Raw genomic sequence first — 12406 nt, 5'->3', positions numbered from 1 at the left:
CAGGATTTTTTTAACACATCCTGTTACATGAGGAATTTCCTCTTTTTGTTCCAAAAAGGGAAACCAATGCCTCATGGTTTTAACATGTTAAAGATCTGCTTTAGCGTCGGTAACAACACAACGTCAGCATTTTAAGAGCACGTTCCTCATTTTAATTCTTCAAAGCAGAGCCTTTGGATTTTCCTGATGCAGCTTGGAAAGATGTTCGATTAAGCTGCAATCTGGCCTTTTTAACGAAAGCGGTGTGCTGCCAGGTCCGACTGCCAGTTCCAGCCGCCAGCAGCTCTCCGGGGAAGTCACAAAGTTAGCAGTGGGAAGCAGAGAGGAAGCGCTTCCCTTATGTGAGAAACCAGTATTAGTTTGGGCAACAAACCTCCCGCATGGCCACCCAGTGCTGGAGCAGGACTAGAACGGAGTAGGCAGTAATAAGGTATGTGCCATACTGATCTTTCTGCCCTAAGAGACAGGGATAGCAAGAAAATGAGATAAATTAAGTTAAATAACAGTGACATGACATAACTCTAATAACATAACATAGACATAACTCTAATGTCTTACCACAACAGGCTGAGGCCAATGAAAGTTATTTATTGTGGTACAGTAGTAAGAAGAAGGTAATTGCATTTTGTGGTGTTAGAAAAAGACTCCACCGCACCTGTTCTTTTGAAATAGAACACTGCCACAGCTCCTCTGCCTCGTCATTGTGTCCCAGCCAGGAAAGAGAAGCTGCCAACTTTGGCGGAAGATGCATGTAAAGGAATGGGGAAAACCCCAGCCTCTAGTGCTGCGTAACTGCTCTTCATTAAGAAAAAAAAAAAGACTTCTGCACATTTGGTAGAAACCGCTGCTGGCGGGAACTGAAGAGGTTACATGCAGTGGTTGGAGAGGAAGGAAGGAGTTAAACCATTAGTTTGACATCTGCAAACCAGCTGCCAGAGGGCTCTCCCTCAACTGGTCCTTACTTCAAGTCCTACAGTCCTCATACAGAACCATATCTTCAGAAAATGGACAATTTTGACTTCAAAAGTCTTCAAGCACTGTAGAACCCTCTCCAACTCTTACAAAGTGGTTCCAAACATTAACCACACTGTCAAATACGTGCCGTATTCCTTGTCTGAATTTCCCGAGCTTCAGCCAACAGACACGATTCCACTGCTACCCAGTTACTGAAGCTACCTTCAAGCCTCTTGGATCTCGGATGAGCTGGAACAAGGGCACTAGAAACACGCCAAGCATGAACGCATTGATTACTCTAGAGCTAGCACGGATGGCAACACCACCTACATACCTACCCTAATCATTATTCCTATGGGAAGGACCAAGGAATACACTCACCGTCTCAATGGACAAGTGTCCCACATGCTCACTTTCAGCTCAGTCGCTCGTGAAATCAGACTCCGCTCAGCCTCTCTGCTCGCCAAGGCAGCCCTCTCCACCCTTGCAGATGCACGACTCTACAGTTGGTCATAGCAATACGCACGCGGCTCGCCTTCATCCATCTTACTAAGTAGTTCTAATCACTAAGTTCCCCTCCTCACTCTTACTATGCCCTCAACCTGTGGCATCTCCTAACTTGATCAGAAATGCTTCTTTTTTTTTTTCCTTCCAGATCAGACAGAAATGTTGCAGTTGGCACAGGGACAAACTCCAACCCTTGGGACAGTCTCTGCTAATAACGTACCTATTCACTAACCAGCCCCAATAACCAGTTGGATTTTGAGACCCGTCCATCAGCCAGTTTGCAGAGCCATTAGCTACACAGTGTTGATTCATACTATTCGCTTCCGCAATCAAAATGCTGCACAGGTGCCAAAACAAATATCTTCTCAAAACACCGCCAGTCTATCTTGTAACCTCACAAAATAAGTCAATGCATCACTTCAGGTTGATATGATGCTCGCTTTTTCATAAAGCCACACTGATTGACATGAAAAACTGTGCTTTAAATCCAGATTTTAGAAGAGCTATTGCTCCATTATTTTGCCTGGAAGCCTTGTTTGGCTGGCTAGCCTGCAATCTCCCGCCTGCTGAAACACACCTTTTGGGGCTGGAAGAAAGTCACTATTCAGATTGCCTCAGCTGCAGCCTTAAGGAAGAATAAAAAGTCATCTGCTGATTTTTAAATGCCTACCTTTAGAATCAGCTGTTTAACCTCTACTTTATTCACTATGGGAATGGAAGAATAGATCATACGATGACCAGGTCATGTGGCTTTTCAACAAATACAGAATACATACAGTATTTCTTGAGCTTCCCCGTAGCATTATTGACCAGTGTTCAATAATTTGAATTCCTAACAGGCCGATATCACTTAACATGTCTTTTTATTTCTCAAGTCCTTTAGAGCACCTTTAACTCCGCTGACCACATTTGTCTTCGTGATTTTCCTCCGCTCCCAGTTTCTATTTCTTCGTTTGCTATATAGCGGTGCAGCTGCTTTCACGTTAGCCGGGCCAGACATGTCTGTACTGTGACTTTTTGCTGCCTCTCCAACAGCTTTAAAGCTTCCATTAGCATTTGTGTTTTGTATGCATTTGTGCTCTCTCAAAGTACATGAATAATTTTCAATGTTTTGAAGTCTTCCCCTTTGCAACCACTAGAGATAAGGTCCTGCTACCAGCCTTGTATTTGAAATGAACAGGCTTTGCCTTGGTGACTTCTCCCCCGAATACTGATGCCAAAATTCTCCTTAGTAAGTTGCTTGTGAGCAGTTACTCAATCCAGGCAGGACCAAAGCGGTCACTTGTTTGCACCTGCCAGCAGTTCAGGAAAAGCAGAACATTTAATACTACTTGCAGGTAGCGAGGCAGAGCCACAGAGCAAACCAGTCTCAGCAAACATTCCTCTCTTCAATCACACTTCCAGTACTTCTGGTCTGCTCAGCACCCTGGAGAAACAATGTTCCTCTCTGCACCGTGAAAAACAAGCAACTGGGCAACAAACAGCAGCATTTTCCTATTTCTGCAGTGACTCACCACTACCAGGCTCACTAAATAACCAGCTGGACATTGCTGTTTTGTGTTGTAGGAACACTGCGTTTGCAAGATGGATTACACCACAGCTCTTGTGCCTCTCCCCAGGCACAGATCCCCTCCAGCCAGGGTGACAGTGCCGCAGGAAAAACAGGACAGACTGTGGAAATACTGTACTAGTCAAAACTTCTGCCCTTACACTCTTCCTTTGGAGCCCCACGCCTACAGCCAGCGGCCACAAAAGCCCAAGCTGTAGAGGATGGCATCCCTCCTCCCACATCTGATTATACTGTAAAAGACATAGCCAACTCACCAGTACAATTTGACCCTGGGGAGTTTTTAGTGCTCCCACTTGCAGGATTGATCACTTAGTCTTAATTCTACAGGCTAACTAAACTTCATTTAGTTAACGAAGGGCAGGAACATATTTGTGCATTCTAGTGAAATCCTTTACCAGGCTACATTACTTTTGTACAATAAACTTTCCCAAATCCGTTGAGGATAGTGAAAGTGCCCTCAGAAAAACAGTTATAGTTGGAATAAAATACAGATGATCAGACATCCCCAGATGGCAATATATACACACAAGCGTGTGCTAGGCAGTCATATAGGAAACACAAGAGAGTAGCTCAAGTGTCCATCTCCATAGAATCAGCGGGTTTAACATGGCTGTGCACAGAGACACATCCTAAATTTTATTCCCCCATGTAAGCAGGAAAAGAAAAGCCTTTTGTTCCAAACAGATACCACCAGATCATGATTATAAAAGCAGCACTGGATACAAGCTTCAAAGCCCCACACTACGATTCAAATCACAGCAGTCTCCTCTTGTCATCCTCAGGATCTTTCATCACCGATACAGTGCTGCGGTGGATCAACACAAACACCTTTTCTGCCTCCCTGTCTCCCAGATGAAAAGGCCAGCAGTACAGGTGCACGAGCTCCCCGCTGAACTGCTCACTAGAAGCAGATGGATGAAATCCTAAAGCTGCTCCTACAGCTCTCCATAAAGAAAGCAGTCATGTAAAAATCAAGCATCTTCTCAACATGCAAAAAGCAATTATGCTAAAGACACGGGGAGAGCCCTGCAAGGTCCAGATCAAAAGCCAGAGACGTTGGAGGCAAGAGAAAGACCTATCAAATTCACCGCACTTTTCCCAGCTTAAGGATCAGAAATGGAGCGTTCTGGCTCATAAATTCTACTTCCAGCAAATTCAAGCTTAAATCCCCTGAAGGCAATAAGGAAAAGGCAATCAACAACAACTCTAACCACTTCACAGATGCTCCTGTTTAGTTTATACAGCACTTCTTACAGCATTCAAATGGGTAAAATGGGATTTCAACGCAGGGGGGCTGACGGCAGCAGGCAGGATTCCTCGGTGAAGATACCAAGGGCAAAGGAAGTTCTGAGAAGCATCATATTGGTTATGATGAGTGAACTCAGCGTGCTCAGCCTTTGCTCATTTTAATCTGCCAGTAAGCAAGCTTGGCTAAACTGAACATCCTGCATCTACAGTGCCTTAAAAATCCACGGGAATCACAAAAATGAGGGGAAAAACGAACAAACTGATGCGTTCCCTGGGAAGCCATGAAAAACTAATCGCTATTTGTTTCCAACTGTTGTTCCGCTTCCCGAGCCAAATGTTCCCAAGTCAGCTGCGGTGGCTGAGGAGTGACCGGTTAGAGCTGGAAAGTTGTCGATTTAAAATTGCAGCTTGAACACTTTCAAGCTCCTTAACATCTTTTATCGTTCCAGGACCACCTGTTCGAAAAGCGGAGCCCTCCGATGCCATAGCACGTGCCCTCACCCCAGCATCTTCCAACTACAGCAATCAGCTTGGGGAGAAAGCACTTAGCCTAGCCTGCTCCGCTCTCACACCACAAAGATGCGAGCTGTGTACTAGAGAAGAGACACACGAAGGGAACGGGCTGCCTCCCTCAAAGCATCAAGGTCATTACTCCCGTCTTCACAAAAGGAGTGAGAAGAAGCTTTCAGACTCCTCACACTCCTCTGCCAGCATCCTCCCTAATTCACAGTGAGCATGCATGAAAGATGATATCCGTCGCTAGTGCTCGGGGAGATGACAAAGGAGAAAGAACCATTTGACTCCAGGATAATGGAACACTAACCCAAGTCGTCTTTACCTTGTATACGCTTTTACTCACTCAGATTTCAACAGCATCGGGCATTCAAGACAAAATCACTAGGATTTTTTTTTTTACTGCGCGAGAAAGAGTCAACAGTGCAGAGATTCTGTTTGACAAAGCATCCTACTGTGAAACACACAATGTGTGCATTGTGCGAACCGATCTCCTGCAGGGCTAAGAAAACAAGGCAGGCTCGAAAAAAATACACAAGACAACTGCAGCCCACAATACCTCCTGGTACTTTACTCTGCTCATGGTTTTTCTTCTATAGGTACCACATTTACAGAGTCACATTGAGAATGTCTCGATACAAATGCTTTTGTGAGTTCTGGACAACACAGTGCTGTTTCTCTTGAATCAAAGGTACCAGCTCTACCCTCTCATTATGGCAAGTATTTAAGCACAGCCAAGGCGGTCGGTCCTGCCTTGAAACCTGCATTCTCAGGATAAATGAGATTCCAGGGGATGATGCATTTGGAACTTAAAAGCAGAAACACATTTTCCACTATTTCTAACATCATATCAAAAGATACCCAACATCTCCTAAAAAGCACCATTTACCTCCTTTCTCTGAGTTTACAGAGCTCATCACCCAGGGAAACGAATTGTACTGAAGGAGAAAACAATAATCTCCTTATGTTTTGGGTGTTCATTTCCCTTTCCAAGATTTTCACCCCTCACTCATCTCAGAGGCAGTTTTGCTTCGCTTTGCTTACTTAAAACATTCATTATAAGTCATCTAGGCCAGGAAAGGATTAGAGAAGCACTGGCAGAAGTTGCAAAATGCAAGGCTGTTAGGTCAGAGAAATGAGACTTTCAGAGGCATAAACAACAATCCAGCACCAAATTACCACTTGTGCTGCAGAAAAAATTCCCCTCTATATAAATTTCAAGCAGATACATATGAAGAAAAACAAATCATGCACAGCAGTGCAAACCAGCACCTCTTCATAACAAAGTAATAAAGCCTACCTGTCCATTTCCACGAAAGGTGTAATCTGCACTTCACAGATGAGACGTGTTAACCACAGTGACGTTAACTGACTTACCCCAGGTACAAGGAGGAGCAGCTTCAACAGCAGAACTAGACTGCTTCCGAAAATGAGATCCCAGTCCTGCGCTTTGGCCATGCTTCACCTCTAAACGCGGCAGCGGCAGCCCTGCTACTGGAACTAATTAAAGGCAAATCGGAAAAACTAGGAGACATGACGCGAGAAATGTCCTGCGCAGCATCCAGGAAAGCCACCAGATAATCCAAAAGGCTGTTTGAGAGCCTGGCTGTCAGAGATCTCGGGATCTGCCAGGTCCATGGCAAGCGTTTGCTTGTTCCCTCGTTCCCTATTTCTTCACACCAATTAGCTACAGCATTTCATAACTAGCGCCCAAGTCCAAATAACCACCTTTGAAATCCTTTACTTTCACACAAGGATCAAAAACTACAGATCCTGAAGGATTTATTAAATCTACTAGATGGCTGACATTTAAAATGCCTGCTTTCCTTCACAGGTAGCAAAGCCAGAGTGTTTTCGCAGCAATTAAAGTGGTTCCTCAAGAAGCACAGCTACTAAGAGATTGTGTGGCTACAGCATTTCCCCACAGGGCAGGTATTTATTCTTTGTTCGTTCCCTCAGCTCATCAGAAAATGTACCCTTGTTTTACACCTGGAAATCTCTTTCATCCACAGACGGCACCAAAGGAAGCGGCAGTAGGAAGAAGGCAACAGAGATGTTTGAAGAGCCGGGACTCATTGACCAGATGAGCTGAAGCTGTGGACTACGTGGACAGACTTAACTTTCTCTCACTGCTGATACAAACGTGTTCTGGAACCAGATCCAACACGGAAGAGAGTTATATCACTTCAGGTTGCATTGATTACCGAACACATAAAAATGCAGGCAGCTCATATGTCTCAAACGAACACCGTTAACTGCCTCCAATCCTGGGCCACCCCCAAAAGCATATGTCTACCTGTGGATTAATAAATGTATTTAAAAAAAAAAAAAAGATGAGTTTTTTGTATACAACATCCGTTAATGCCGTAATTAGGCTCTGTGTCCAGAAACATCACGAGTTTCCATCAGCCAATTACCAAAAAGAACAGCTTTGCTGAAAGCCTCTTCATGCATTTCATCAGGGAACTGGGCCGGCGTGCAGAAGCAAGGCAAGGGAAGAGGCTCTTCTTCCAGCGGCTCCAGGAAGCACAGCACACGCCACACTCTGTTTTAGAGGCACAACCAACGGTCTCGGAGGCGGTCACTGCTTTCCTTGGCCAAAGTCACATTCCTCACCAAGCACACCTTGGGCAGCCCCTCCAACTTCACCGACAGTGAAACGTCATTTCCTTCACTCACTTTGGGCCACCTTCTCCTTCACAGCAGCGCGCAGGCACGCGGGCACATTCGTCAACAATTCTCTTCTGACCCAAAAGGCCAGGCTGGCTCTAGTTTACCCGACAATTTACTCTTCAGGCAGCAGAAACCAAGATTGCAAAGGCTCAGCTGAAACCTCAACATTCAAAGTTTATAACTTCCCATTTTCCAACAATCCTTCTAGAAAACATCGCACTTCGCTGTTGCAGTTGCTCCCCCCACCTCCCCACACATACACAATAATTCATTTTTACCTCAGTAGCAGATGCAGTTGCTTTCTTGTAAAAACCCAGAGTTTAAAGATGACTTCTTCCACTTGCCATAATCCATTGTGTGGGAGAAACAGACATACAATATCATATTGTTCCCTGCACAACACTTTGAGCTGTACTTTCTGCTCTGAACACACTGAAACTCCACTTGAGGCTACAGCAATTTCCATGCAGGAGGCAAAGGAGAATCTTGTATCTGATCTAATACAGGATAAATCAATGTGCACTCATTTATTGCTTATAGTTCCCATCAGCTCAAGGAGAGACACTGTCCTAGAGTTTCAAGGCTATCCACGCTGCCTTTGTGTATGGAACATACCTCCCACTTCGGGATATTTTGAGAACCCTGTTCGAACGCTTCCCAGGAGTTTGGGTGAGGGACTGGAAATCACTAAACCCCGGCTGCTTCTCACCGTTTTCAGTACGCGATTTTGGGAAAGGTCACGCAAGGATTGCATCCCCATTTTCGCCTTCTACAGAAATTCGGTTAATATTAGTCATTCACCTCAGACGGGTGCTGGGAAGCTTAATTAGAGTGTGTACAGCACGCAGAGATTCTCAGATAAGATGTACTAGGGAAGGGCAGCATCATATTAATTAGTGTGGATTCAAGTGACGAAAGCGCTTCTCTCTGTCTCCTTCAGCTGTTGGAGCTTGAAAGAAAGATTACCCAGCACCACAGCCCTACATGTTGTAGTCAGGAAACCATTGGCACCACAGGGACCACATTTTTCTGGATGTGGTCTGAATTCCCGTCAACTTTGCAGGATTCTGACCTTTCGCTGTGGCTGTAAACGGGAGCTCCCTGGAAGATGTGTATCCCAGCACAAGCCAAGGGAGGCAGAGTTTTAATATTCCTTCCCATGCAAGTATTTTCTCCCATTAAGTGCTTAAGAGCTGTATGATTAGGGAGATTAATTTTTGCAGCTGGACATTTTCTTTAAGAATGTCATTTTCCACACAGTTTTCTCATTTAGCTTTCTCTTATTCTAAGCCCAAGACATTCACTTACCCAGAAGAGGACTCTTCTGCAAGGTTCGGAAGGGAATACGCTCTTGCACTTTAGTCCTTTCCTTTTGCATCTGCAACAGGCTTGCTTTCAGAAAACCCTGTTACTACTTATTTCAACCCGGTAACTTGTCTGCATTTCCAGACAATCAACACCAAGAGTCCAAAACTACAAAGTCATTTATCCAAGGACCTGATTGTAACAAAGCTACATCATGGGTCACTTTTTTTTTTTTAAAAAAAAGCACAAGAAGTTCCTTAAAAAACATGAGAGTTGATACACTGAAATCACACAGATACACAGCGCTTAGCGAGACGGTTGTGACAGGCTCCTAAAATCCTAAAATGGATTTTAATCCATTTTAATATGGATTAAAATTTAGAGGGGTTCATTGACACAGCAACACAAAACAAGAGCGCAACTTAATTATTATCAACCTCAGACGCATGATTTAACATGAGGGCAGTTACACCCGCTTTGTCTTTCCCTCGGTGTCACCTGGGAAGAGGACGATGGGTCCTTCACTGCAAACAGTCCCAGCTGGTAGCTGGGGACACACTTAAATAAAAGCTTTGTGCTTAACCTGCCACCAAATCCCTAGGAGTCGATGGTCAGGCACGGTAAGAAGTGAGCTATTCCTCCAAATTCTGGCTGAATATTCTATTATGAGAGTTTAGGCATAAGGAAGACAAAACCAGAAGGAAACAGCCTCTTGACCTTCCCTGTCCCCATGCCCTCATCATCACCCTGGCAGGCTCTCCCTCTCCTGAAAAGGACTTCTCCCATACTCTTTTTCCCTGAGAAAGACAAGCCTCTGAATAAAAACGTGAAATTACACAGTTCTGTTAATGTCACTTCAGTCCTCAGCAGAGAAGCGGAGGCAGAGCAGAGGGGAAACATTTGAATTCCTCACAGCCTCCATGAGACACAACTTTTCTGCATTTCACAGTAGATTTTCTTTGCAGGCAAAGAGGAAAGCCAGACTACATGTTCTGTTTTTTAAACAAGCTTACTGTTGCAAGTGATGGCGTTAGTCTGCTCCCTCACTAATTTAAGCTTCCCGCTTCTCAGAGATAAATGTGCCTTTCAAGTTGTTTATGCCAGCCTTCCCTTCTTATCTTTCATCCCACTCCCGCAGTACCCACTGACTTCAGAAGGCTCCGTATCATTCAGTATCACTTGCATAGAATAAGCTTTATATTTTTTCAGCAAATTCAGCTTTAACAGTGATTAAAACATACAGCAAAATAACAGCTTTTCAATACCAAGAGATACTTCGTTCGAAGACTTCCAGGAAATGAATTCTCAAAAACCACACAGCGATCTTTTAAGAAGCACAAAATTGGTCCCTGAACAATTTCCCTGTATTTCAAGGGAAGCAGACTGTGGAATATTTTTATTTATTAATACGTTCATTCGCATGCTTGTGCTTTGACACAGTCGTGTTGGCTTTAACCAAATGATAAACCTCACACAACTTCTTCTTTAAAGGGATGGGAGGCGGGTGGAAGAAAAAGATGAGAGAAGAGTGATTAAAATTAGTCACAAGAAAGCCTATAAATACCAGTGGACAGAGGAAGCATTCTCTCTTCTATTTAACTTAAAAATAGAGAGCTAAACTTTAAAAGGCAAACAGATGCAATAGAGCAGATGCGATGGAGCAACAATGCAGCGGAGCTTAGAGAAAGTCAACTGGGCAATTTAGCCAGGGATGTGTATTGCAGGGTGGGAGAGGAGGAGGAGGAGGAGGAGGAGGAATCTTCATTGTCAGAAACCAGCTACTGGCTCAGGAAGTCACAGAAGGAGGAAAGTTAAGGGAACCCATATGATTGCAAGAGAAAAATCAAATCACAGAGTCACAGAGGCAGTACGGAATAGAGGTATAATGTAGAAAAAAGGGATGCCAGGCCAGGAGACGATTTATTTGGTACAAATGTTAAGCTTGTGGCAGCAAGGGCTTGAATAGGATCACAACACCTGTGCACACACCTGCAATGTCAACTGGAAGTCAAAGGGATGTGCTGAACAAAACTGCTCAGGTACTTTCAGTGAGGTATAACGTAAAACAGAAACTCACTGAACATGCTCAAACACATCTGCTGTTCCCATCTCACCTAGTGCAGGGCGATGGCTTCAACGAAGATACACCGAGCAGAAAGCAATGCTTCTGAGAGATGGTGGCTTTTGTTTTCCCCCTCCCAACGCTCAGAGGCTGGCTCTGTCCCACTAAACACCTGGGGCTAACAGGAGTATGAACATACTGTCTAAAAGCACTCCAGGTTCTTCGATAAGAATACAATAAAGATGTTAAAGAGATTTATCAACACTCACCACTTTCCTTTTTGCAAAAATCAGAATGTAAACTAGAAATAGGCGAAACAACAGTTGCAAAGGACAGATGCTTTATGGCGCTAGGACATAATTGCAGCTGCTGCACCTGAGAGCTCGGGCCAGTGGTACAGCACGGCGGGCCAGTGCCAAGAAAAGGAGACGCGCTGGGCCAACGGGCAGGAAAGGAGAGTTGAGCTTAAGGACAAGAAGGTCACAGGTTATTACACAGAAACCACAAAAAAATGTGTGTTAGAAGCGGCATCGGTAGGACCCGTCCATCCAGTGTCCTCCGCCCTCTCGGTGTAACACGGGCGCTGTGTGTAAACAAGCAACACAATAAGCAACTTCCTGATCTGATTTTCTCAGGGGGCTGCCAGGACGCTGAATGACAGCTCTGAGAGTTTCAGCTCCTGGCAAGCGCAAGAAAGAGCAACCGCTGCAAAGAGAAAAACAAGCGAAGCCGTCAGAGCAGGCAGGAAACAACGACAAAGCGATCTTACTTTCGTTAGGCAGCTCCTCCCGATCCAGGTCATCAAGGGGGGCTGAGGCGCCGCTTCCACTGTCGTCCAGCGTGAGGATGAGGGGAACGTCATCATCCATGCTCACAGCCATCCTGTCCCTTCAGAGGCTCCTACTCCAAGAACTTTAAATAACGCCTTTTTCAGTTCCACTTGTAAAACGCTTATGTCAAAAACTCTCCCCGGAAAGTCTTCCATCGGGGGTGTCTTCTAGACATAAGAATATAAAGGTATGTGTACTCATCTCTAGAGACCACAGTTCAAAAAAGGATCTAGTTATTTGCTTTCGAAAAGCAGCGCAGGATGCTAGACTCAATGGCAGTGTTTATGCAAAAGCTAAATTCAGAAAGTCAGGTCTGGGCTGCCTGTTCCAGTCAGCGCACGGCTCGCAGTACAGCACGGAAGCAAAAGAAAGTGCTTCTTGACAAACTCCTGACCGCTCGGCACAAGAAGCAGGCGGGCGTGACGCATCCGGAGCCAGCATGATGCTAAGTGTCACCGTCACACACGGCTCTTTCCCCCGTCATGCCAAAATGCCTCGATCTCAGGTGGGGAGGGGAAAGAGGGAGAAAAAGAGGCCAGTTTGAGTCTGCACACATGAAGTTCCCGTAGGCTTTTTTACTGGGTGATGTCACTGTCACAAAGTCACGGGTTTCTTTAAAAGGTGGAGGAAAAGAAAAATCAAGCAGGCCCTGGACAACCTGACAGGGACGCTCCACAACCGGTGCCGCCACGCAGCCGCTGCTCTCCCCGTCTCCCTCCTTGCAGGCCGTGGCGAGGGGCGGGA

At 45.1% G+C, this 12406-nt stretch overlaps 1 protein-coding gene across 1 annotated transcript in view; it reads right to left on the bottom strand.

Annotated features, from left to right (window-relative positions):
• TPCN1 (two pore segment channel 1) overlaps positions 1 to 12368 on the bottom strand; it is a 51114-nt gene extending 38746 nt beyond the window's left edge. Inside the window, exon 1 of the mRNA XM_009330824.1 lies at positions 11602 to 12368. Coding sequence (XP_009329099.1) covers positions 11602 to 11713 — 112 coding nt within the window. The 5' untranslated portion in view covers positions 11714 to 12368. The remainder of the gene's footprint in view (positions 1 to 11601) is intronic.
• Between the last annotated feature and the right edge of the window lie 38 nt (positions 12369 to 12406).

Source organism: Pygoscelis adeliae, unplaced genomic scaffold, assembly GCF_000699105.1.
Source record: "Pygoscelis adeliae isolate BGI_AS28 unplaced genomic scaffold, ASM69910v1 Scaffold358, whole genome shotgun sequence".
NCBI lineage: Eukaryota > Metazoa > Chordata > Aves > Sphenisciformes > Spheniscidae > Pygoscelis > Pygoscelis adeliae.
This window is presented reverse-complemented; position numbering and strand designations above follow the sequence as displayed.